Raw genomic sequence first — 25,647 nt, 5'->3', positions numbered from 1 at the left:
GACCATCCTGTCTAACACGGTAAAACCCCGTCTCTACTAAATACACAGAAAATTAGCTGGGCGAGGTGGAGGGCGCCTGTAGTCTCAGCTACTCGGGAAGCTGAGGCAGGAGAATGGCGTGAACCCGGGAGGCGGAGCTTGCAGTGAGCTGAGATCGCGCCACTGCACTCCGGCCTGGGCGACAGAGCGATACCAGACCTGTATCTGCAGTATAACTCTGCTACCTCTTCTCTATGTCTCGGTTCTTCTCCACAAAATGAGAATAACACCAACAGCAATTCCCATGTGTTTATGATGATGATTAACAGACCTTGACATGTAATAAGTATTCATAATGATTAAAAACTTTTTTTTTGAGATGGAGTCTCACTCTGTTGCCCAGGCTGGAGTGTAGTAATGCAATCTCAGCTCACTGCAACCTCCGCCTCCTGGGTTCAAGCAATTCTCTGCCTCAGCCTCCCGAGTAGCTGGGATTACAGGCACCCACCACCACACCCAGCTAATTTTTTTTGTATTTTTAGTAGAGATGGGGTTTCACTATGTTGGCCAGGCTGGTCTTGAACTCCTGACCTCATGATCTACCCGCCTCGGCCTCCCAAATGGTGGGATTACAGGCATGAGACACCACTCCCAGCCAAAAACATTTTTTTTAGAGATGGGGTCTTGCTATGTTGCCCAGGCTGGTCTCGAACTCCTAGCCTCAACCAATCCTCCCACCCCTGCCTTCTAAAGTGTTGGGATTACAGGTGTGAGCCACTGTGGCTGGCCATCATTACTGATTATTATTATTATTATCTTGTTTTGTCCATAGCATCACCATTCTCTAGGTTCTCTAAGCTAGAAAACTTGGAGCTGCCAGGCCTTTCCTTCATACCTGGGAAGGACAGTCCCTGCCCCGTATCTTGGGGTCTGCCTTCAAAATGTATCTATTTCTGCTTCCATGGCCAGCTTCAGCTCTTCCTTCTCCTTTAACTCCCAGGTCCCATCTGTCCCAAGGCCCAGTCAATGACCTATCCCACACTGTCTATCACACTCCTCTCCACTGCTATGCCTCTATGAAGTCTTCTCCAACTTCCTATCCTAGCCGTTACTTCTTCCTTTATTTTGTATAAATATTTCTCTTGTGGTTGCTATCCTGCTATCTTTAGACACTTTACACACCTATCTCTGTCTTCTTCAGTAGACTGCAAGCTCCTTGAAGATAATTTATCCAGCCTTATTCATCTTCTATTCCTAGTACCCAGCAAAGAGCCTCAAATCAGGAAGGTGTCGGTGAATATCTGTTGTCACTGTTTTCTTATTCCAATCCCGTCACCTGTGTCTGGGTTATTGGTAGCAGTCTCCTGTCTGGCCTCTTGGGATGCGTTCTCAACAGGCTCCACCCTCACTCTCTCTGAAAGTATTTCATGTCACTTCATCGCTTAAGCTGCCTGATGACTTCCTTCTGAACGCCACCTTGTTTAAATTTATCAGCTTAGTTTTCAAAGCTCCCTACTGCAAAACAAAGCAGCAAACATAAGAAGCCGTGTTTTCTCATTTCTCCTTGCCAGCAACATTTCACAAAGCCCCTGACTCTTAGCGCAGGCAGCTCTTTCGCTCTTCAGAAAGAAGCTTTGAAGACAGGACAGGACAGAGTACACGCCCCTCTCCCTCCTCCACCCCATCGTCTCCTGCCTGAGTCACTACATTCCTTAAAAGATAAATGACCCGAGTTTTGGCCTTTTCCTATATGTAAGATAACATCTGATGGGATTAGCGATGATGCCTCTGTAATTTATAAGCAGAATTACTCTCACACCCAAACTCTGATGTGAGTCTGCTTTAATGTGACTCCTAAGCAAGTTCAATGTGATTTTGCACGTGCTGAACCCATTTCCCCCAAACAGAAAATCACAGTCTTGCAAATGTATCCTTCTCTCTTCTCTCTTACTTCCTACCTAAACTGGAATATTCTCCTTTTCCCCTCCTCCACTGGAATCCCACTGTCTCATTCAAGAATCATTCTTTCACTGCCAGAGACTTCATGGGTATTTTTAAATTTATTTTATATTTTTTGAGACAGAGTCTCTCTCTGTCACCCAGGCTGGAGTGCAGTGGCGCAACCTCGGCTCACTGCAACCTCTGACTCCCTGGTTCAAGCGATTCTCCTGCCTCAGCCTCCCGAGTAGCTGGGATTACAGGCGTGTGCCACCACGCCCAGCTAATTTTTTGTATTTTTAGTAGAGACGGGGTTTCACTGTGTTAGCCAGGATGGTCTCGATCTCCTGACCTGGTGATCCACCTGCCTTGGCCTCCCAAGTGCTGGGATTACAGGCATGAGCCACCGCGCCTGGCCATGGGTCTTTCTTAGACTCTTTGTGTGCCAAATAACTCCGCCTTGGTATACAGTCCTGGGCAGCAGTCATTCTCCTGACTATGAAGTGATGCTTCGGGAGGGCAGTCATCAGTTAAGAGGCTTTTGGTTGCAAGTAAGAAACAGCCCAATCCAGAGTGGCATAATCAATAAGGGGAATTATTGGCTCACACAGCTGAGGCCTAGAGTAGCAGCACTGCCTGCAGGCAGGACTCAGTACTGTCACCGAGAACCTATTTTCAGCTGGGCGTGGGGGTGCATGGCTGTAGTCCAAGCTCCTTGGAAGACTGAGGCAAAAGCATCCCTTGAGCCCAGGAGTTTGAGGCCAGCCTGGGCAACCGTGTCTCCAAACAAACAAACGAACAAACCCTCTATTTCCTGAGGTCTATCCTCTCTTTCTCTGGGAATAGCTTCAGTGTTCCCAAAAGGCTGTCAGAGGCTCTCAGAACTATCAGCTTTCTTATTCAGGCATAGGAAGAAAGAGAAAGCTTATATCCCAGGATTCCAAGCCAAAGTCTCCAGATTCCTGCTGATTGGAGAGGTTCAGGAACACGCCACTGCCTGACCAACCCCTGGGGCCGGACGGGGATGGAAGGGGTGACTGACACCCACTCTACCCCTGGAGGTGGGTACCCTGGCCTCCCTATCCACATGGATCTGCCAACTGAAACAGGACCTGGTAGAAGCGGGGTATGAATGTGAGGGAGACACCTCCAAACGTGCCTGCATACCAGGCACATAACCAGTGCACAGTGACTGTCAGAGGCCTCCAAATACGAGCCCCTCCCACAAGCAGAATCTGGACTTCTGTTCCTTTGTTGCCAGTGTCCACACCTCTCACTCCAAATGGTCACAACACCTCTGCTCCTCAACAGAGTCCTGCCTGTTATAGACAAACAGGCCCCACACCTTTGGTTATTTTGGTTTAGACTAGGGACAAATTCTATCCTAGAGTCCCCAGGCCGCCAGTGGCTCCCCCATTCCTGCCTCTAGTGTGTACAGGGAGGAGGCCCTCAGTTTCTGCGGAGGTGGCTCCTCCCTCACAGGAGTCTCCTGGGATCCGTGAGGGCTTCCCACCACCAATGACTCTTCCAGCAGTGGAGCAGCCTGAGCTTTGGAGAACTGAGGCTACACTGGCCTTTTCCCCTTCTTCCTCCTCCTCTTCTCTCCAAAGGGAAACCTGGAGAGCACCCCCTCCCTCATCACTTCCTGCCCCACCCCTACCTCCCAAGGCCTCCTGTCCCCCTCTCCGCATGCTCGGTGCACTCACTGGCCACAGACGACAGCGTCCCCAGGCTGCACCCATGGTAACCGGCGTGGCAACCAAGAGTTGGTTGGGCTGAGGCCCTGAGCCCCAGCTGTCAGAAGGAGCCTGAGGCTGAGGTGGAGGCTGGGAGTTTGGGGCTGTGGGTAAGTCCTTTTGGGGTCAGACCTGTGGACTTGGGCAGGGGCAGACCCTCACGGGGCTCTGGTGGGCTGCAGCAGTGCGGCTTGATCTTGGGCCCTGGTGGCAGATGTCTCCTCTGAACAGGGCTGGAAAGGGGATGGACGGCCCTGAGATCTCAGCTTGCCTGGGGCCAGAACTAGCCTTGTAGGTGGCCGGGGAGGAGGAAGGAGGAAAAATACTAACATAAGTTGAGCTGCTGAATACGCCAGGTGCTTTCCATGTATTCTATCCCGAGTGTAACTGGAGAGCAGAGGTTAAGTGAGCACACAGCCAGCAGGCTGTAGGGGAGGATTTAAAGCTGGGCTGCTCTAAACTCACAGCACTTGCTCTTCCAATCCCTTCCCTGTTTCCTGAGTGGAGGTTCCCAAGGCAGGTGACTCAAAGAGGAAACTGTGAGAGTTTGTGGGAGCAGGTGGGGCCGTGCATGGACTCAACTGTCCCCAGAGGCAGCTAACTGCAGAGCTGAGCCCTGCCTCGCCCAGGTGGCCACCGCTTGCTTCAAGCTGCAGCTCAGGTAATGGTGGTGCCTATTCTCAGGTGGATCCTCTGAAGGCCATGGAATCCTCCACGGGGCCCAGGATGCCTTTGCTCAAATACTGCAGCGTGGCCACAAGCCTGAAGGCCCCTGGCTGGGACAGTGCTGCTCCACCCTGGGACCTCTCCTTCACCTACCCCTTTGCCCTCCAAGCGCCCTGGCTCACCGGGCACAAGCCCCTTGCAAGGTACCTCTCTCTGCCCCTCTGGGGGAAGTGGGTGCCCTTTTCTTTTTCCTTTGTTCTTGGCTGTCGGTGGTAGACCTTGGTGGACAGACTTGCTTCCTGAGAAGGCGGAAAGGGGTCTTCATTGTTTGGCCTATGATTGGCGTATCTGTGTGGGGTCTGTCACTCCAGCCTACACTGTGCTCCCAGAGTCCTCCAGGGTTGATCTGGCTTTAGCAGAGTTGCAGATGCTGCAGTTGGCATGAGTGAGAGAAGGCAGTTAGGGATAGCCAGTTACCAAGTTTATAGCTCATTTTACCATCAACGCTGAGACTTGGCTGGGCGCAGTGGCTCACGCCTGTATACAATCCCAGCACTTTGGAAGGCCGAGGCAAGCAGATCACTTGAGGTCAGGAGTTCGAGTCCAGTCTGACCAACATGGCAAAACCCCATCTACTAAAAACACAAAAAAAATTGGCTGGGCATGGTGGCTCATGCCTGTAATCCTAGCACTTTGGGAGGCCAAGGTGGGTGGTTCACCCGAGGTCAGGAGTTCGAGACCAGCGTGGCCAAGATGGTGAAACCCCGTCTCTACTAAAAATATAAAAATTAGCCAAGCATGGTGGCGGGTGACTGTAATCCCAGCTACTCAGGAGGATGAGGCAGAGAATTGCTTGAACTCGGAAGGTGGAAAGGTTGCAGTGAGCCGAGATCGCACCATTGCACTCCCGCCTGGGTGACAGAGTGAGACTCTGTCTCAAAGGAAAAACAATAATTAGCTGGGCGTGGTGGTGCATGCCTGTATTCCCAGCTACTCAGGAGGCTGAGGCAGGAAAATTGCTTGAACTCGGGGGGCAGAGGTTGCAGTGAGCCGAGACAGCGCCACTGCGCTCGAGCCTAGGGAACAGAGCGAGACTCTGTCTCAAAAACAAAACAAAACCAAAAAAAAAAAAAAATGAGACTTGCTCAGCCACCATATGAGAAATCAGCTAATGTGGGGTCTCCAGGTCCCTCTTCAGGTTCCCTCGGTACCCCTCCTTTGTCCAGGATTTTCCTGAATAGGATCCTCAGTCTGCTTTCTAAAGCGTGCATACAAGAGGCCAAAGGCACCACAGCCCTATATACACATGTGGAGCGTGTCATCTCCAGGGACTCGCATTCCTGCTGCCTGATCCATTCTGCCCACATTAGGGACATGCCAGCTTGAATGATCCTTAATGGCTCCCTTTCGTGATCCACCCGGTGGACCATCCTGTTCAAGGCTAGAGTTAAGCATGGGACTTTAGATGCCAACAAGCACAGGAAGGAGGCTGAGGGGGGCTGAGGGCAGCTCAGCATGGGTCTGCAGGAGCTCCTCAGCACGAACAGCCTGGGTGCAGTGACGGCATGTTGATGGCAGCAGGAGGCAGACAGGCCCCCTTTGCATTCAGCTTTGCCCACAAAGTAAAATGGCTTCTTCAAAAACCCAAACCCTGACTCAACAACTCCTCTAGGCCAACTGGCCCTGACCACAACATTTTCTGGAACTAGCATCTCCTTTTTCTGTCCCACAGCCCCTTAGCTCCTCTGGGTTGTCCCTGCCCAAACACTTCCTCATCCCTCTGACCCCACAGCATCAAGTGGCATTACAACTTCACACCCTCGGCATTACTATCCAAGCTTCCACGCCTCATCCTGGAATCCCACACGCCGCCTTAGGATTGACCTACCTGGCACTTTTTTTTTTTTTTTTTTTTTTTAGAGACAGAGTCTCGCTCTGTCACCAGGCTGGAGTACAGTGGCGCAATCTTGGCTCACTGCAACCTCCGCCTCCTGGGTTCAAGCGATTCTTCTGCCTCAGCCTCCTGAGTAGCTGAGACTACAGGCACCCACCACCACGCCCACCTAATTTTTGTATTTTTAGTAGAGGTGGGGTTTCACCGTGTTGTCCAGATAGTCTCGATCTCTTGACCCCGTGATCCGCCCATCTCGGCCTCCCAAAGTGCTGGGATTACAGGCGTGAGCCACTGCTCCTGGCCCCTGGCACTCTTTTCTTTTCTTTTTTTTGATGGGGGTCTCACCTTGTCACCCAGGCTGGAGTGCAGTAGTGTCATTTCAGCCCACTGCAACCTCTACCTCCCAGGTTCAAGCAATCCTCCTACCTCAGCCTCCCAAGTAGCTGGGACCACAGGCTCACACCACCACACCCAGCTAATTTTTTGTATTTTTGGTAGAGATGGGATTTCACCATGTTGCCCAGGCTGGTCTTGAATTTCTGAGCTCAAGTGATCCATCCACATCGGCCTCCCAAAGTGCTGGGATTACAGGCTTGAGCCACACTTTTCCAGTCTGTTGTCTAGTGTAGGAACAAGCATCAATTAACTTGAATGTATCAAGGCGAATTACATTTTGGTTGCCTTGAACCAACTCCCAATCCACCAAGGATGGTTCCCTTCACTGTCCTCTCCTTCTGCCCCTCCCGGAGGTTTACCTTATCCTTCCGGAAGTCATAGATTGCCACTTTCCATATGGATTTCTGTTCCACATGCCTCATGTGCTGTGGTGTACCTCAGATGTACCTGTGAAACGTGTTTCTTGATGTGTTTAGGGCTTGTTGCTCTCTATCCACTAATTCCATTTGCTTTTTTCCAGGCACGCCTCTTCTTGCCCGTGTCTCCACATTGCCGACCCAGCATGGCAGGGGCCTGGCTGGCTGGGAAGAGCTGGAGATGCTGCCAACACATGGGTCCTAGCAAGAAGGGAAGCAGATGGTTTTTACTACCGGGCCCAAATAAAGGCCGCTCCCGAGGCAAGTCCCTGACCCCCAGTATCTCCCTGGCGTGCTCCTCTGGGTGGCCCTGTCATACCTGACATGCCTTAGCTGTGTACATCTAGCAGGCTGGTTTCTTGCATAAGCACAGCTCTCCCATGGCCATGTTGTAGAAGTGAACATGTAATACCATTGAGTGTATTAGTTTGCTAGTGCTCCCTAACAAAGTGCAACAAACGGAGTGGCTTAAACCACAGAAATGTGTCGTCTCCCATTTCTGGAGGCTGGAAGTCCAGGGGTTGGCAAGGTTGGTTCCTTCTGAGAGCTATGAAGAAGAATCATTCCCATGCCCTGCTTCTGGCTTCTCATGGCTTGCTGGCAGGCTTTGGTGTTCCTCAGCTTACAGAGGCATCGCCTTGATCTCTGCCTTTACCTTTATGGGGCTTTCTCCCTGAGTGTGTGTGTGCCCACATTTCCCCCTTTATAAGGACATCAATCACACTGGATTAGGGACCTGCCATATTCAGTCCTCATCTTAATTACATTTGCAATGCCCCTATCCACAAATAAGGTCACATTCTGGGGGCTAGGACTTCAACATATGAATTTGGCAGGGGGCAAGGCATGTTGGCTCATGCCTGTAATCCCAGCACTTTGAGAGGTGGTGGTGGGAGGATTGCTTGAGGCCAGGAGTTCAAGACCAGCCTGGGCAACATAGTGAGACCCTGTCTCTACAAAAAATTTAAAAATGAGGCAGGCATGGTGGCACATGGCTGTAGTCGCAGCTACTTGGGAGGCTCAGGCAGGAAGATCACTTGAGCCCCAAACTGATGGCATCATTGCACTCCAGCCTGTGGGAGGAGGGTGGAGGTGGGTAACGGGACACAATTCAATGCATATAACAGAGAAGAAAATGTACTTTAAAAGTACTTTGTTGCGGAAAATTCAGTGTGTTGAATGAACACTAGCCTAAGGGAAAGGTGGAATGAGATATGTTTGCTCACATGCACGGGTGTGTGCTGGTACACAGAGAAGCACACTCTCGCCATGCTGGGGGCCAGGCCTGGCCTGTACTTCAGTGGCTACTCACTTCTTTTTTTTTTCTTTTTTTCAGAGTCAGACTTACTTTGTGAATGTAGATTCATGAAGGGAAGACTAGTGTAAATTCTTTAAAAATATGAATTTCAGAATTTCCAATCAAAAGTCAGTTTTCGGCCAGGTGCGGTTGCTCACACCTGTAATAACAGCACTTTGGGAAACCAAGAAGGGTGGGTTACCTGAGATCAGAAGTTTGAGACCAGCCTGGCCAACGTGGTGACACCCCGTCTCTACTAAATATACAAAAATTAGCCGAGCAAGGTGGTGGGCTCCTGTAGTCCCAGCTGCTCGGGACCCTGAGACAGGAGAATCACTTGAACCCAGGAGGCAGAGGTTGCAGTGAACCAAGATCACGCCATTGCACTGTAGCCTGGGTGACGAGCAAAATTCCGTCTGGAAAAAACAAAAAAAAGTCAATTTTCAAGTAACTAATATGTGAATTAAAATGAAATTCTAGCAAAGCTTTGCTCAAATATAGGTTCTGTCCAGTGATTTGGTAAAAATAATTTATAACCAGAGTTTATTTCTCTTCTAAATCACAGAGTACTTGAAACAGCTTGTACTTTTAAGTAGCTGCAGCACTGTTCTCTCACTTTTGCTATTCATTTGCTTAGCTAACCCCTTCCTCGTTGACTGCAAGGGCAGTGCTGAGGGCAGCTCTGTGGCCACAATCGCTCCTTGCCTACATGAGCCTCATAGGTGAACAACCATCCTGTTGGTCTTGGACACATCCCTGGTTGGTCTTGGACACAGGAGCGACGCTTCTTGGGGGTGCTGGAAGGAGGAGATTGCATTGAGAAAAGGTCCAGGGAGGACCCAGGTAACTCCTGGCAATTGCAGGTCAAAAATTTGGTAGGAGGAAAGAAAACCAGGCAAAGGAAGGGAATGGAAAGGCAGAGGCAGGAAGTGATCCACAAGAGTTGCCCGAGGCAGGAAGAGATTCAGGGAAGCACAACTGCGCCACACAGCCTGCCTGTCTTGGCTTTTACTGGCTTGAAGCAGCATCTGCCCTGTCCCTTCTTTAGGTGCCTGTCACTGTTTGGAAGGCAGCCCCTGGGCCTGATTTGGGGGGCCTCGTAGGGAACCTGGGTGCTCCCTATTGTACTTTCTAATGCCAGGTCTTATTCTGAGTGTTTTCTTTCCCACAGCTGGAGAGACAGGGGGTCCTGCTTGTGGAATTCGAGGCTCCTCTTGTCGCAGGCCCAAAGCTGCCAGCCCAGCAGCAGAGAGTGGTCTTAGAAGAGGATGTCATTCCTCTCTCACCATCTGTAGGATACTCACTGAGACCAGGGGATAAGGTGCTGGCACTCTGGGAGCCAGGCCAACAGCAGTATGGCCCTGGCACTGTTCTTTTGGGCTTGGAGATGAGAGATCCCCAGAGAGGTAAGAGAAGCTGCTCTGACCCATCAGTCCCCAGAAGGAGCCAGGCTGTAATCAGGCCAGAGGAGAGAGCCAAGGCTGCGTCTACAGTTTAGGGGTTTCTAAGGCCTTAAGAAGAGAATTTTTCCCCCTTGCTTGCTGCTTAATCTTGAGGGCAGCAACAGATGCCTCAAGATGCACAGTGTATCTTTCAGATTATTAAAAAAAAAATTGTAATCAGGGTAAATGGCCTAAAACTCTCATATCTATGTTGGTTAGCTAAACCATGGTTTAGCTACTCACGACCCAGCCCTCACCAGGTCCTCCAGGGACCAGACAGTCCTCTTCTGCAGGGTCAGTCAGCACCACTGTAATTCAGAGAATGACAGAATGAGGCTTCTACTGAGAATGCATTTTGGTTTTGACAAGAAAAGTGAGCCCCTGCAGGCCACTGTAGTCCAGGAGGCAGGGAGGCTCAGGCAAGTCCTTGGGAAGCGGAGGTAACTATGGTGCAGGTGAAGGATGTTCCTGGCAGGCTCTCCACGGAGAGGTGCATGTGAGGAGCCAGGCAGCCAGAGCAGCGGGGCCAGGCTGAAGCTCTGCCTTTGCCTGTGTGGGTAGGAGAGGCTTTATCCCACGTTTAGGAAGTGGAAACTACTTCGGAGGCTGAGGCAGGAGGATGGCTTGAGCCTGGGAGGTTGAGGCTGCAGTGAGCTATCACTGTGCCACTGCACTCCAGCCTGAGCCAGACCCTGTCTCAAAAAAAAAAAGAAAAAAGAAAAAAGAAAAAAAAGGAGATAATTGGTAATTATAACAAAATGTTGCCATTTTTTGTTATGTAGCATCAAAGGAAAAAGAAATCACTGTTCATTTCTGGAATGGCAAAGCTGCTAAAGTGCCCCTAGGTGGGGTCCAGTCGGTGTCCCTGGCCATCTGGAAGAAGGCTGTGGAGAGGCTGCACAAGTCTTTCACCAGGGAGCACCCCAGGCCCCTTCACTGGGCCCCTTGCTGCTCTCTGCTAGGGCCAATCACTGGGTGCATCACTAATGAGCTTCCTCCGGATGCTCCATTCCTGTGCCCTCTCTGCCACCCTCATGCCTGCTGCCAGCTACTGTGCCAGGGCTGCCTCTGTGGCTGCCTGCCATGTGGCACGACTTGGTGGCCTCTAACCAGGACCTCAGAAGTCATGGCCAGAGAACTTCCAGAGTTGGAGCCCACAGCACAGCTTTTGCCCCTGGAAGGTCCTAAAGAGGAGAAAGTAGCAATGCACGCTCCCCTGGCTGTTTCTTCCTCCTCATCCTCCTCCTGTGAACAAGACGGTGTGGAGAATGATCTGGAGATGGGCCCTCCCCAGAGACTGATGGTGAACAGTGCAGTTAACACAGATCCCATCCTTCTTGAGACGCCTCTGAGGCAGAGTGGCCTCTGCCAGCCTGAGTGGAGGTATTGGAAGAGAAACGGGCCTGAGCCATGCCCTGGGAAGCCAGGTATACCAGGGGAGTGGGCTTGCCTTCTAAGGCAGGGGCTGGGGCCCCGGCTCCCTTCCCTCCCACATGTCCCTTAGGAATTTGATGCACGTGTCCACTCTGCTGGGACTGCAGTAATCCTTGGGAGTCTGGTCATGCTGAAGAGGAGGCTGTGGCGAGAGGGAAATAGCAGGTTTCCATTTCAGCTATGAGGCCCAAAGGAGCAGAAGGATGAACTGATCTTTGTGCTAAGGTTGCATCCCTATTTAATACCTGCCTTTTTCTTTCTTCACTAGTCTCTACTGATAGAGCACTGCCATTGTCTGTTTTTAGTCCCCTGCTTTTTTCTTGGAGGCCTTGGTTTTTCTCTAGATGAACAGTCCAAATGCCTCCAGGTGTTGATCAGAGTTGATGCACTGAAGCATAGAAACTGGTCTTAAGCATTGGTCATGAGGCCCCACTCTCCTGCTGGGTCCCTCAGTAAGTGAGCGGGGAGGACCCAGGCACTGCGATGTGCTTCTTATCCCTCATGGCCAACAGGGAAGCCGTGTCCTGTTGCTGCTGGCAGTCTGCAGCCAGCCCCACACTGCATCGCCTCCAGCTGAGAACTGTGTGGCGGGCCCTGCTAGGTTCGGGGAGCCCATCCTATCTAAATTCCCAACGGAGTCTGGAAAGAGCAGAAGCCTGTCAGAGCTGTGTGAAGGAGGTGGCCTGGATAAGTCTGACCCTTGACAAGATTCTGGGAGTCCTGGGGTCACTGAACGTATATGGGGCAGGGAGGCTGTGAGGTGAAGGAACACCACTGCTAAGGGCTTCGATCTCTAGGCACTGCCCATACTGGGACCCACTGGGGGTCCCTGGTTGAAACCATAGCCCTATTTCTAGGACTGCCACTGAGCCAGAAGGACTGCTCAGCCCATGAGGGTTTTTGTTGTTGTTGTTGTTGTTTTGAGACAGAGTCTCACTCTGTTGCCCAGGCTGGAGTGCAGTGGCATGATTTTGGCTCACTGCAACCTCTGCCTCCCAGGTTCGAGGGATTCTCATGCCTCAGCCTCCCCAGTAGCTGGGATTATAGGTGCATGCCACCATGCCTGGCTAACTTTTTGTATTTTTAGTGGAGATGGGGTTTCGCCATGTTGGCCAGGCAGGTCTCGAACCCCTGGCCTAAGTGACCTGCCTGCCTCGGCCTCCCAAAGTGCTGGGATTACAGGCGTGAACCACCAAGCTGGCACCAATGAAGATTTCAATCTTGCCCCAAGGGTAAGGATTTTATTAGTGTTCAGTTCCAGAAAGTTGAGAAATTGTTTGTAATGAGAAGCTTTCCTGGTGACTCCTCTGAACCCCTGGGCTTTGGGAGGGGTGGGGAGGAGTGTGTCTGCTGCACTTGGATTTTATATGAGGATTTTTCCCCTATCTCTCATAGGCCCAGCTGTGCTCTTCCTCCACTCTCCAGGAGGGAACTTTGTATTGAAAATATAAAATGGGGGGGGTGGGTCCTGGGCTTCTCTGAAATGGGTTACTCCAATCTTGCAATGGCAAGCCTTGGCAGCAGCCACTCAGAAATGGCGATTTCGCTGGGCACAGCGGCTCACCCAGCACTTTGGGAGGCCGGGGGGTGGGGGTGGGGGGCGGATCACTTGAGGTCAGGGGTTCGAGACCAGCCTGACCAACAAAGCGAAACCCCGTCTCTACTAAAAATACAAAAATTAGCCAGGCATTGTGATGCACGTCTGTAATCCCAGCTAGTTGGGAGGCTGAGGTACGAGAATCGGTTGAAGCCAGGAGGCAGAGTAAGTCACTACACTCCAGCCTGGGCGACACAGCGAGACTGTCTGCAAAAATAAAAAAAAAGAAAAGAAAGAAATGCCGGTTTCTTTCTCCATTCGAAAGAAATGAAGCTATGGAGAATTTAGCATGAAAACTCTAGAGTTTGGCACCATTTTCTTTATATTATCACTTGTAGAGAGGGCATAAAGAAGATGGCACCAAACTCTAGAGTTTTCATGCTAAATTCTCCATAGCTCCCAATGCCTCTTGCTCCAGCACAGCTTGGAGAAAGAAGAGCTGTACCTACCCAACAGAAAGGGGTCTGTGGGGAGCAACTGAGACAGTGCCAAGCCCAGCATAGGGGAGAGGGACAACCAGAGGGGCCATGGAGGCCAGACATACCCTAGATACCACGTCTGTGTTCCCATTGCTGTGACTTGCTCCATAGCAAACTCTAGAAGGGTTCCAAACCTGATTAAGTCCAAACAAATTTCCCCCGGCCCTAAGTTTACACAGCTCTTACTGCTACTGCCCAAAGCCACTTACATCTACAGTCTCTCTCCATCACCACATTTAAAGACATCCACTCCAAAGTTATTTTCTCCCCTGAAATAAATTCTAATAATTGACTATAAAGAAGATAACTATAGTATCTTCAGGTACTTGGCCTGGCTTTCCTGTTAAATACTGGATCTTGTGTTATGCTCTAGGGAAAGTTCCTGGGGCTGACCCATAAGCATCATCAGTATGTTCCCAAATATATGGAGAGCATGCCCGAGAGGGGGTGTGGAGACATGGCCATCCCCCGCCCTCACCACACATGTGGGACTACCTGCTCACTAGTGAAGAGAAGCACAGAAAACCAGGGTCAGGGCTGAAACAAGGCAAACACCAGAGCTTTGCTTTTCTCCCCTCCAGGTTTTGTATCTTTTAAAGGAAATGTGCTGTTTTGCTTCTCCTAAACATGCTTGATGTTTAATCAGTTCTTGCTATCAGGACTTGATATCCGTTCTGTCGAGCGCTGATGCTTGACACTCAATTTTGAGCTTTGCCTCTCACAAAAGCTCTTGCATAGGTTTCTCTGTCCTCCACACTTTCCCTTACTTTCAGTTACAGGCAGTGAGAGGTTACAATTAGATCCTAATAGTCCTAGGGAGGCCAGATTGTGAGCTGCTGGCAGGGAGGTATTTTCTGCCTCCTTTGACTGAAACAGGATTCAATCTGTAGTTTTAAAAGAAACGTAAAAAGCATTCCTTCCCTTTTAGATTGGTCTATTCCTCAGGAAGTCACATCTCCCATTATTTTTGTTTTGCCCCAATATTTTTTTTTATTTTTAGAGACAGGGTCTCACTATGTCACCCAGGCTGGAGGGCAGTGGCACGATCATAGCTCACTGCAGCCTCAAACTCCTGGGCTCGAGCAGTCCTCCCACCTCAGCCTCCCAAATAGTCAGGACTACAGGTGTGCACCAATGCACCCAGTTCAATTTCTTCATATTTGTTTTCTATCAGCTTGTAATCTCTTCTTTGTGGTCTGTGTTATCAGTAATCAGTGAAGGTGTCGAAGCTCCTTTAACTGGTGGCAGTCAGTTACCTTTGCTTGCCCTACTGGCAGTTTAGAAAACACATCCAATAACTTCTTCACAACTCCAAATCTTGGGTATCAGGTAATGTTTCCCAAAAGCATAAGGTCCAGAAATGATAACAATTTTTTTCTCTAAAAATAGAAAACATTACATGGACACATTGCATGATGGCAAAAGAAAACAGGCCAGGTGTAGTGGCTCATACCTGTAACTGCAACACTTTGGGAGGCTGAGGCTGGAGGATCTCTTGAGCCCAGGAGTTCAAGACCAGCCTGGGCAACATAGTGAGACCCTGTTTCTACAAAAAACTAAACAATTAGCTGAGCATGGTGGTGTGCGCCTGTGGTCCCAGCTACTGGGGGCTGTAGTGAAGAGCGGGTGGCAGGTGGGAGGATGACTTGAGCCTGGGTGGCTGAGGCTGCAGTGAGCTATGATCATGCCACTGCATTCCAGCCTGGGTGATATAGCAAGACCCTGTCTCAAATACATAATAAATGAAAAGAAAACAATGCTTGAGCTTACAGATACTTCAGTGATTCCTTGTTTTAGTTCTACTTATCCCATCAAAATTGTGGCATATTCAACCTAAGTAATTGACTTTTGGGTTTAGGAACAAGATATTCCAACATCTGGAAAGAAGAAAAGGATCACAAACAGCAGAGAGCACAAACTGTAGTAGTGGGGACTACCAAGGAGCTGGTCTCGAAAGCAACCCACACGAAGCCACCGCGGACCCCGCCAGGGGAAGCTGAACACAGAAAGCGGAGTCAGAGCCTTGCAATATGTCAGCGGAACAAGAATTCCCGTTAGACTAAGAGCCCTGAGGATCTAGGTAATGCAGAATGGCTGGAAAGGGGCTTCCTAAGGACTCCTCACATGGGTCTTAGACCTTTTGGGTCACATCCCCTTTGAGAACAGTAAAACCTATGACCCCTTGTCCTAGAAAAATGCACATACCCTCAATTTTGCATGTAATTTCAGAAGGCTTATGGAACCCATGAATTTAACCACAGGCTTCTTGGGGGTGCAAGGATCCCCGTTTAAATGACCCTCTGTTCTATGGTATTGGGTAGCGGTCTGCTTTATTAGGCCCTCTGAATATGGAGTCTATTCCTCACTAAGAATGATAATATAGCCCTACTTAAATTTTATTTCCATTATATAAAATACTGGCACCTTTCCCAAGGAAAGGTTTGTGTTCAAAATCAGAGAATCACCAGGCAACCAAACTGGGAGATGTCACAGTACTGCTGTGGCAGCTTCAAGACATTTGGGACACAGCAATGACTTTTTTTTCTGAGACAGGATCTCACTCTGTCACTGAGGCTGGAATGCAGTGGCGTAATCATGGCTCACTACAGCCTTGAACTCCTGGGCTCAAGTGAGCCGCCCACCTGAGCCTCCTGAGTAGCTAGGCACATGCCACCACACCTGACTAAATTTTTTACTTTTTGTAGAGATAAGGTCTCACTGTGTTGACCAGGCTGGTCTTGATTACTAGGCTCAAGTGATCTTCCTGCCTTGGTTCCCCAAAATGTTGGGATTACAGGTATGAGCCACTGCACTCGGCCACAATCAATGACTTTTTAAAATCAGTGACTTTTGATTCTTAAATTTGCAGTCAGCATAACAATCTATGGATTTTTTCCCCCTTTTATAGGTAAAGAGTAAACATGGTAAATATTCGAGGAGAGTTTACAGAGTGGCTGACAAGGCCTTCTTCAACGGAAGGAGGCAGAGGACAGGCCACAGGTAACAGTCAAATAACCAGCAGTATCTCCACCCCACGAAGACCCCCCTGCAGATAAGCAGCAGGAAGGCACCTGTTGTGAGGGCTATAGGAGTGTAGAGTCCTGCCCTGGGGCTCCCTGCCAGGGCCCTGGTGAAACTGCTTTAAGATGCCTCTTCCGTGGAAGAGGGGGTCAGCCTGCTTTGGGCAAATGTGTCCACAGCCACTCTGCCACCTTCCCATAAAGCCTAGTTGTACATGAGTGACATTTTGTTTCACCTCTTAATAAAAATGAATTCTCTTCATTTCCAAATCTCTTTATTATCATAATTAACCTTTACTTGGAAAGCAAGCAGTAAAACCTGTTCAGACAGCATCATTATATTACTTTCAGGCAAACAAGCATGGAGGACCTCTACACCCTCAAGTTAAAAAAGGCACTGAGGCCGGGCGCGGTGGCTCACGCCTGTAATCCCAACACTTTGGGAGGCCAAGGTGGGTGGATCACGAGGTCAAGAGATCGAGACCATCCTGACCAACATGGTGAAACCCCGTCTCTACTAAAAATACAAAAAAAATAGCCGGGCATGGTGGCGGGTGCCTGTAGTGCCAGCTACTCGGGAGGCTGAGGCAGGAGAATGGTGTGAACCCGGGAGGCGGAACTTGCAGTGAGCCGAGATCACGCCACTGCACTCCAGCCTGGGCAACAGAGCGAGACTGTCTCAAAAAAAAAACCAAACAAACAAACAAAAAAGCACTGAAAGAGACAGACTCCAGTTCCTGGGAAGGCTGACCCAGTCAGCACTAAAAACAGGATTAATGTATAGCTAGCTATTAAGAGAATCATACAGTGGCTTTATTCTTACTACTTAAAAAAAGGTGATGTGATGGCAGTGATGGTCAACATCACACAGGGAAGACCAGGTCCACACTTTGTCCAGAATCAACTGCTACCACATGAGTCTTCTTGGTTAAGTCATTTGAGCCCACAGTGACAGAATAGGTCCCTGGATATACTTCTATGTAGAGGTCCTTAGAGATGTTCTCAGCCTAGAAGGAAAAGAGGATATTAGCAGTTTAGAGATTTTATACCCCAGTGCCACCATGGCCCCCCAGCAGGCTACCTGTCCTTGCAGAGGTGTGATGGAATGAAGCGCTAATGTGGGAGACAGAGGTCCTGCTTTCAAGGCTCAGCCTGCTCATGTACAACACTGTCATTTTGGTAGGTCTCAGCCTTTCCTTATTTCTAGCACTGTGATAATACCTCACAAATAAGCATGTGAAAACGCTCTGTAAATGCTAAAGTGTTATATGAACATGAAGGATTATAAAAAGAACACTCTACTTGGAGTTAGGCAGAAGAAAAGGCTAGAGGCCACTGTTTTGGGGATCAGAAGTAGACAGTGGCACTTAGCACAGATGAGCAGTAATGACAAGGTACTCGGGAGTGATGAGAGCCATTCTTTTAAACAGTGCTTTGCTAAGTTCACTATCAGGAAGATGACAGGCATTTCTTTTGTCCTAAAGCTCAGAACAATTTGAGTGAATTCCATTTTGTCACTGAAGCAGCAATTCGGCTGGCTGACAAAACTCTCCCTTGGAGGACTGGTTCTCCCAGAGTACAAAACATTGGAAGCCAGAGTTAATGGAAAGATTTTATTTAGAGCCGAACTGAGCACAATAAGTCTTCCAAGGGTAGACTTCACTCATGGCTGGTAGATTACATCAGGTGTGCAGGCAGAGGATGGGTCTCAGTTCAAATGGTAAAATGACAAAGTCACAAACCAGAAAACAGCCTGTAATTAAGGGCCAGAGTGACAGCTGGGATGCCATTACAAGCTTGCTTAATGCTGAGAAGGGGCCACAGGCAGAAGCTGTCGATTCCACTACCACACACGGGAAAAGCCAAACTACTGGCCAGCAAATTGCACTCAGAGGAATAAATGATCATGTTTACATTTTTATGAAATTTCCGCTCTTCCTCCTACCTTGCAGATGGATTTGAAGCCAATTTTTTCCAAAGCTGTTTTATGTTGTATTCTTTCATGCCTGTCCAGTTACTGCGAAATTGGAAGTCTACCATCCTTTAACTGACGTAAATGTGTATGACAATGTCATTAACTATTTATTGGTTGTCAACCATGTAAATAAAAGTCACTTTTAGAAAATATGGTTATATCAGAATTGCAGAAAGCCAAGGATGCTTCCTTTGCACACAAGGAAACATAGAGGTAAGGTTGGCATGTGGCTGTAGAACTCCAACACTGTGGAACATCAGCATTACCAAAAGTCAGCAAGCGTTGAGAGGCGTCTAAGCCTTAACAACTTATATTTGTACTAGAAGCAGAATATTCTTAATTGTTACTAACTCTAGTATACTCCAAATCCTGACTCGTAGCAAACTGTATACAAGCAAAAAGTAAATGTATTGCGGCACCATGCTGAATGAAGTTCCTTTCCTCAGAATTCTAGCCCTTCCAAGTTCCAAAAAGGATCCCCTGGCTTCATGAACTAATGAGTACTTTATCCTAAAAATGAAAAACTCATTGTATGTTTTTACAGAGAAACATTTGTGGAAAATAAGAACAAATGCCTTCAAATGTTTTGGAACCTGATCTCACCAAATGTGTATGTTTCGGAATTTCAGCAATGGTTTTCACTTTGTTAGCAGGAGTATCGTGCCCCTCCTGCTGCTTGAACAGATGGTGGAATTCCAGCAGGACCCAGCGCCAGCCCAGCTGAGCTGTAGGAACTGAGAGGTGAATACTTCACATTCTTTCCAACCACAACTATGAGTTCAGGCACAAAGAGTATCCCTGAAGCTTAGAGTGAAGGAAGAATACCAAGAAAACCTAATTTTACACTGAACCAAAATTTTGTGTGCCCTTCTTAAGTGTAATAACAACTCAACTTAAAAATACTATAGACTCAATTCAAATAGCCCTCTAAGAACCATGTCAACTGGTTCATGGAGTTGCAACGGTGGTGAAACCCAGTGCGTAAGCAGTTCCGTACTCACAGGCTGGGATGCCTCTGGAGCATGCTCTAATATTTGATAGCTGCCTCCAGGACCAAGGGATGTCTTTTTTCTGTCTTTTCTCTGAAGAGACAAGTAGAACACTGATTTGTGCCCAAGCTTTCACTTTTGGATTGTAAAGAGAAGTTCTCTTCTACCTTATTAGGAGTTAGTAATTGTTCTGTCAGCTTTTTCTAAGCTGTCATCTAAGTCATTAAGGCATTTTTAAGTGAGTTCTGTGAGGTATTTTTAGTCAGGTGTTTACTATAATTTTCATCCTTACATGGGCTTTGGAATCAGACACACCTGAGTTTAAGTCCTATCTCTGCTATTTACTAAGAGAGATTAACTTCTCTTGAGCCTTGGTTTTCCAGTCTGTAACATGGCACTCTTGGATTGCAGGGAAAATTTAAAATGGAAAAGTGACACTTAGGCTCTCAATACATTCTCTTCTGTGCTTCTTCTAGGAGTGGGGGTGGTCCTAGAAGGGAACAGGCTGACTGATAAAGCCAATTTCCCTTAGAGGGAACTTACATTTTAAAGGGAGAGATGGGAACGACTCTTCCCCACATGTACCTAAGTGCACCCTTTAGGGTCAGGTGCACTTAGGTAAGAGTTCAGGCTAGGCCAGAAAAGGGGGCTCAGGACTCAAGCTCTGGCACCACTACTCACCTCCCAGGCCAGGGGAGGCGTGTGGGAGGTGCTTCGAGTGTGCACTCAGCCCTTGCTCATGTCCCTGTGCCCACTCTCCCATCTTTTTCCTAAACTTCCTCCCTCTAACACCCCAAAATGGCTGACAGACCAAAGAAGTCAGGAATCCAACTTAGACTCCGGAATAGACTCTGGACTTTGGTTTGCTATCTTTGAGTACAAGTAGGGTACATTAAAACAAAAGCAAAAACCTAGTCTCCTCAGAAACCACCACCACCACCTCCTCCTTTGAATCAGTTCAATAAGCAGAATCTTTGGCTTCCCCAGAATGACATGTGGTAAAAGGTAAGTTTGTAGTGAGAGGCCCATAACTGTTATTACCTTTACAAAAAGTATTTTGCTAAAAGAGACCCCTGTCCCCACACTTCCCTTGTACTTTCTTTTTAAAAATTATGAAAGACATGGGCCAGGCATGGTGGCTCACGCCTGTAATCTCAGCACTTTGGGAGGCTGAGGCAGGCAGATCACCTGAGGTCAGGAGTTCAAGACCTGCCTGGCCAACACGGTGAAACTCTGTCTCTATTAAAAAATACAAAAATGGGTCAGGCACGGTGGGTTACGCCTGTAATCCCAGCACTTTGGGAGGCCGAGGCAGGCGGATCACGAGGTCGGGAGATCGAGACCGTCCTGGCTAACACAGTGAAACCCCGTCTCCACTAAAAATACAAAAAATTAGCCAGGCGTGGTGGCAAGCGCCTGTAGTCCCAGCTACTCGGAAGGCTGAGGCAGAAGAATGGCGTGAACCAGGGAGGCGGAGCTTGCAGTGAGCTGAGATTGCGCCACTGCACTCCAGCCCGGGCAACAGAGCAAGACTGTGTCTCGACAAAAAAAAAAAAAAAAAAAGAAAGAAAAATACAAAAATTAGCTGGGCTGGTGGTGTGTGCACGTAGTCCCAGCTACTTGGGAGGCTGAGGCAGAATTGTCTGAACCTGGGAGGCAGAAGTTGCAGTGAGCCGCGATCGCACCACTGCACTCCACCTTGGGTGACAGAGTGAGACTCCCTCTCAAAAAAAAAAAAAAAAAAAAAAAATTACCAAAGACATGACAGTTATCACCTTACAGTAAAAAATGTAATTACTAAAAATCTTTTCCCCCAGCCTGGGCAACATAGCAAAACTCCATCTCTATTAAAAACATTAAAAATTAGCTGGGTGTGGTGGCATGTGCCTGTAGTCCCAGCTACTTGGGAGGTTCAGGTGGGAGGATCACCTGCCCAGGAAGTCAAGGCTGCAGTAAGCCATGATTGCTCCACTGCACTCTAGCCTGGGTGACAGAGTAAGACCCTGTCTCAAAAAAAAAAAAAAAAAAAAAGAAAAAAAAAATCCTATCCCTAGATGTAGAAGAGGATATTTGGAGCTCTTTTAAAAAAAAAATAGAGAAAGGGTCTGTGTTGCCCAGGATAGAATGCAGGGGATAGTCACAGGGGCGATCATTGCATACACCACATTCCAGGCTTGGAATCTCTTTTCTTTAAACCTGCCCGAGAATCCCATGGCCCAGGACTGCAGGTTCAACTAAAGATCCTACAGTGGCATCAATCTTATATTTTTGACAAGCTCCTATTTCATGTTCATTGCTGTAAGTTCTCTAAGGCTATGAATTTACACATTTCTGTTAAGCACTGTAATGCCAAGTCACACAGGCATCCAGTGACACAAAGTCTAGCAGGGGCTCTTGACTATAGGGTGTCATATCTTGGTAGACTGAAGGCATGGTGCAGGACAGTTGAGTACACTTACCTGACCATTCCCTATGTCCAAGCACATGTGCAGCTTCGACTCGCCTCTGTGATAACGATAGACATGGGTTGCCCCTCCTTCCTCTGGCACAGATGAATAATATTTCTAGAGACGTAATGTCAAAGATGTTAGCTAACCAAATAGTCTTGTCAAATTTTCAAAAAACCCTGATATTTGGACAAAGTGCAGTTAAGGAGGGAGGCAAGAGAGCAAAGGTGAATTACCTGCCCTCTTGACAGGCCTCTGAAGTCACGCAACAAACCTTAGCCCACCCAAAGTGGCTGCAGAGAAAGAAATGCATTTGGCATCCCCGTGCTGCCACCTGCTGCCTCTGTAGGGCAAGAACCCTGGCTAACTAAAGGTGGGCAGGACCATGCTCTCTGCCAGGTTAAACAAATTTCACATCTTTGCCCCCATGTCCAATGCACATATCCTTTCATTTCCTCCCCTAAAAAATGTGGATGAACAGTTCCATGTTTATTGTCTAAGTCTCAGACAAGGACACAGGAAGAGAGGGGTACATTTTCCTGAGATTTAGAAACACAGCAGGAAATGAAACAAACCCAAGAGCTGCTCTGCAGCCCTTTTCTCTGTGCTTCCTGTGCGTGGGAGAGTGGAGGGAGAAGTCTCTAATTTAAGAAGAATCTTCTGAAAGATCGGAAAACAGTTACATTTCTCTTGTCTGCTTCCTTCCTCCCCCTCAAAGTTAGCCTTAGACTTGCCCTTGATAATGACTAATGATGAGGACATCACAGCCCTGCTTGTTTTGAACACAGGGTAGGGACACTGTCTAAAAAACATGTGACCAGAAGAATGAGAAGCTGGGGAAAGCACTTGAGGACACAGACCTAAAGATGTGTTTTAGTGGCTGCTTCAAACTGTGGAGGCAAACCCAGTACACAATTCTTAATTCTATCTCTAGAAAGCCAAGAGGTTCTGAGGCTCCATTTCATAACAGAGACTTGAACTGAAGCATGAACTGAAAACCAAAATGAAGAACAGCAATTTGCTAAACCTCAAACCAAAGACAAATATTATTCCTTTTGCTGAACCATGAACCAAGGGTTTAATCACTTTACAGTAGAGTTGAAGCTATTGATTTTTGTAAAACCATTGAACAACACAAATAAGATAAAAATATTCCCTGAAGTATTCCTCTTTGGTTGGAATCCTATTCTTGGAGTCACGGATTCTTATAAAAGATGTAGAAAGATTAGAGTTTTTTGAGATCTTAACATATGAAACTGAAAAGCAGGGCAGAAACAAGGTATTCCCTTCCATCTCCTTTGTGGATCAGCCTCCTTACAACCATGTAGGACTCACGAAGTGTTAAGGCTGCATGAGGCCAGAGTCTGCTGTAATTCCTAGAAGACAGTGCCTTCCATGCAGGTAATTTCCTTGAATGTTTTCTGGCCTGCCCTCAACATTCCCTAAGTATCGAAAGATGACTTGGCTGGGTATGGTGGCTCAAGCCTGTAATCCCAGCACTTTGGGAGGCCAAGATGTGCGGATCCCTCGAGGTCAGGGGTTCGAGAGCAGCCTGGCCAACATGGTGAAGCCCTGTCTCTACTAAAAATACAAAAATTAGCCGGGCATGGTGGCATGTGCCTGTAGTCCCAGCTACTCGGGAGGCTGAGGCAGGAGAATCGCTTGAACCAGGAGGCCAGGAGGTAGGGGTTGCAGTGAGCCGAGACTGAGCCACTGCACTCCAGCCTGAGTGATGGAGTGAGACTCTGTCTCAATTAAAAAAAAAAAAAAAAGAGGTCGGGCGCGGTGGCTCACACCTGTAATCCCAGCACTTTGGGAGGGTGAGGCGGGCGGATCACGAGGTCAGGAGATGGAGACCATCCTGGCTAACAAAGTGAAACCCTGTCTCTACTAAAAATACAAAAAAAAAAAAAAATTAGCTGGGCATGGTGGTGGGCGCCTGTAGTCCCAGCTACTAGGGAGGCTGAGGCAGGAGAATGGTGTGAACCCGGGAGGGAGAGCTTGCAGTGAGCCGAGATCGCACCACTGCACTCCAGCCTGCGTGACAGAGCAAGCCTCTGTCTCAAAAAAAAAAAAAAAAAAAAGTTAAAAAAAACCCTAATATTTAACTTATTTGCTATGAAATTTGGCAAATAAGCTATTTTCCCCCCACTAGACTGAAAGATCACTGAGGGCAGAAGACCTTTTCTGACTTTTCATTGCTATATTGTCAGCTACAGGGTTAGGCATTCAATAAACATTTATTGGGTGAATTCTAACTTGGATTTACCCCCTGGTTTAAGTCCTTGACTGATTACAATCTGACCATGAAGGCTGGGCAGGAGAAACAGGTAGTCTCCAGATTCTCCCTAAATTCCAGAAAGATCCAAATGTGGTCCATCAGCAGGTGATGGGGCATAGCTTTGGTTCACACCAACTTACCCCACACTGACTTGAAGTATAGTCCATGAATTCAGCCATTGTTCTGAAGGAAGCACTAAGGGTTGGGGGTCTCTCTTCTCTCTATTTGAATAAATGGCACGTCACAGGTTAGCTCTAGGATTCCCTGCTGGAGAATGAAGCCATTTTGGAAATAGTCTCCTTTTTACTTTTGGAAAGGCTCTGCAAGTTTATGTCAGAAAGAACGATGTTATTGAGAAAGAATTCCAACTCTAAAAGATAGACATGCAATTTATCCAGGATCTAAGAGACAGGTTTGCAGGCTTTCCTCTATTATCAGATGATAGCTGTAAGATTTTTTTTTTTTTTTTTTTTTGAGACGGAGGTTTCATTCTTGTTGCCCAGGCTGGAGTGCAATGGCGCGATCTCGGCTCACCGCAACCTCCGCCTCCCGGGTTCAAGCGATTCTCCTGCCTCAGCCTCCCTAGTACCTGGGATTACAGACATGCGCCACCACACCCGGCTAATTTTGTATTTTTAGTAGAGACGGGATTTCTCCATGTTGGTCAGGCTGCTTTCGAACTCCCGACCTCAGGTGATCCGCCCGCCTCACCTCCCAAAATGCTGGGATTACAGGCATGAGCCACCGCGCCCGGCTAATTTTTTTTTTTTTAAAGTAACCAACCAGGGCTGAACACTACCGTTATTCTACAGCTACCCAACAAGAATCTGTCAAATGTAAAGCGTTTTGAAAGGACTTTTCCATTCATTGTCCTGATCCTTTTCAGCTTCCGCTAAGGGGAGGTTTCCTCAGCTGCTTCTGCGCTGCGCACCCCTGGCTCCCAGCGGGCTACCGCGGCGCGAAGGACTGGGGCGGCCCCTGGCACAGCGACCCTCACCTCTCCCGGGAGAACGCGCTGCGGGCCGGCTGCCGGCTGTTTCTCTAGGTGGGGCGCCTCCCGGGCAAGGACCCCCATGCAGCCTTTGGGACGCTCCAGGGCATGCCAGTCCACCGCCCTCCTCTTGGCCCTCTCCAGCACTTCTAGAGCCAGCCTTGCTGAACGCTGCAGGGAACGTCGGTCCACCCCATTCAGCGCTGCGGCCGCCAAACAGTTGTCCATGGCTCCCTGAGTGGGCACACAACGTACAAACGCCGGCGGGTCAGCTGGGCCGCGGCGACCCTGCTCCAAATCCGGGTGGGAGCCCCAGCCTCGACCTCCCTGGAGACCACCGCTCCTGGTCCGCCCCCAACGCACACTCCAGCGGGAGCCCAGCCAGGACGAGGCCTAGCGCGCCCGCCCCTTCCATTTCCATCTACCCCTTCCGCTACTTAGGGAGCCCCCTCACCCGGCTCACTCGTCAAGGCGCATGCGCGCAACGCTATCCTAGGAAGAGGGACCAGGCCTAGCGCTCCCGGCGGCGCCGGCGCAGCTGGGCCATTGGCGGAAGGCGGGAGAGGCGGGAGAGGCGGGGCGGCGGGACGGCGGGGCGGCCAAACACGCCTTCTGCGTCCGAGCCGTGGCGTCTGCGCGCGAGTTGCCTGGTTAACTGCTAAGCGCTGGA

At 48.8% G+C, this 25,647-nt stretch overlaps 2 protein-coding genes across 11 annotated transcripts; one reads left to right on the top strand and one right to left on the bottom strand.

The window, feature by feature from the left end:
* Positions 1-3,716: 3,716 nt before the first annotated feature.
* Positions 3,717-16,556, top strand: C9H11orf16 (chromosome 9 C11orf16 homolog). The gene is made up of 7 exons (XM_063710965.1): positions 3,717-3,763; positions 4,338-4,522; positions 7,130-7,286; positions 9,494-9,728; positions 10,547-11,191; positions 15,133-15,354; positions 16,183-16,556. Exons 2-6 carry the CDS (start codon positions 4,356-4,358, stop codon positions 15,330-15,332), a joined length of 1,404 nt encoding a protein of 467 aa, XP_063567035.1. The 5' UTR covers positions 3,717-3,763; positions 4,338-4,355; the 3' UTR covers positions 15,333-15,354; positions 16,183-16,556.
* On the bottom strand, positions 16,553-25,610 carry AKIP1 (A-kinase interacting protein 1). 10 transcript variants are annotated; one of them, XM_019036330.4, is made up of 6 exons: positions 25,432-25,610; positions 24,984-25,211; positions 24,127-24,207; positions 21,718-21,822; positions 19,271-19,351; positions 16,553-17,301 (listed from the first exon to the last, which is right to left on the bottom strand). In XM_019036330.4, exons 2-6 carry the CDS (start codon positions 25,203-25,205, stop codon positions 17,158-17,160), a joined length of 633 nt encoding a protein of 210 aa, XP_018891875.1. In that variant the 5' UTR covers positions 25,206-25,211; positions 25,432-25,610; the 3' UTR covers positions 16,553-17,157. The 10 variants fall into 10 exon arrangements, with proteins under 10 accessions (XP_018891875.1, XP_055211382.1, XP_018891876.1 ...); XM_055355407.2 differs by having other exon boundaries at positions 25,441-25,604; XM_019036331.4 differs by lacking the exon at positions 24,127-24,207 and having other exon boundaries at positions 25,432-25,547.
* Positions 25,611-25,647: the final 37 nt, after the last annotated feature.

The sequence above is a fragment of the Gorilla gorilla genome, chromosome 9 (genome assembly GCF_029281585.2).
Source record: "Gorilla gorilla gorilla isolate KB3781 chromosome 9, NHGRI_mGorGor1-v2.1_pri, whole genome shotgun sequence".
NCBI classification, from domain to species: domain Eukaryota; kingdom Metazoa; phylum Chordata; class Mammalia; order Primates; family Hominidae; genus Gorilla; species Gorilla gorilla.
The sequence above is the reverse complement of the archived record's forward strand: the minus strand, read 5'-3'. Positions and strand labels throughout refer to the sequence as shown.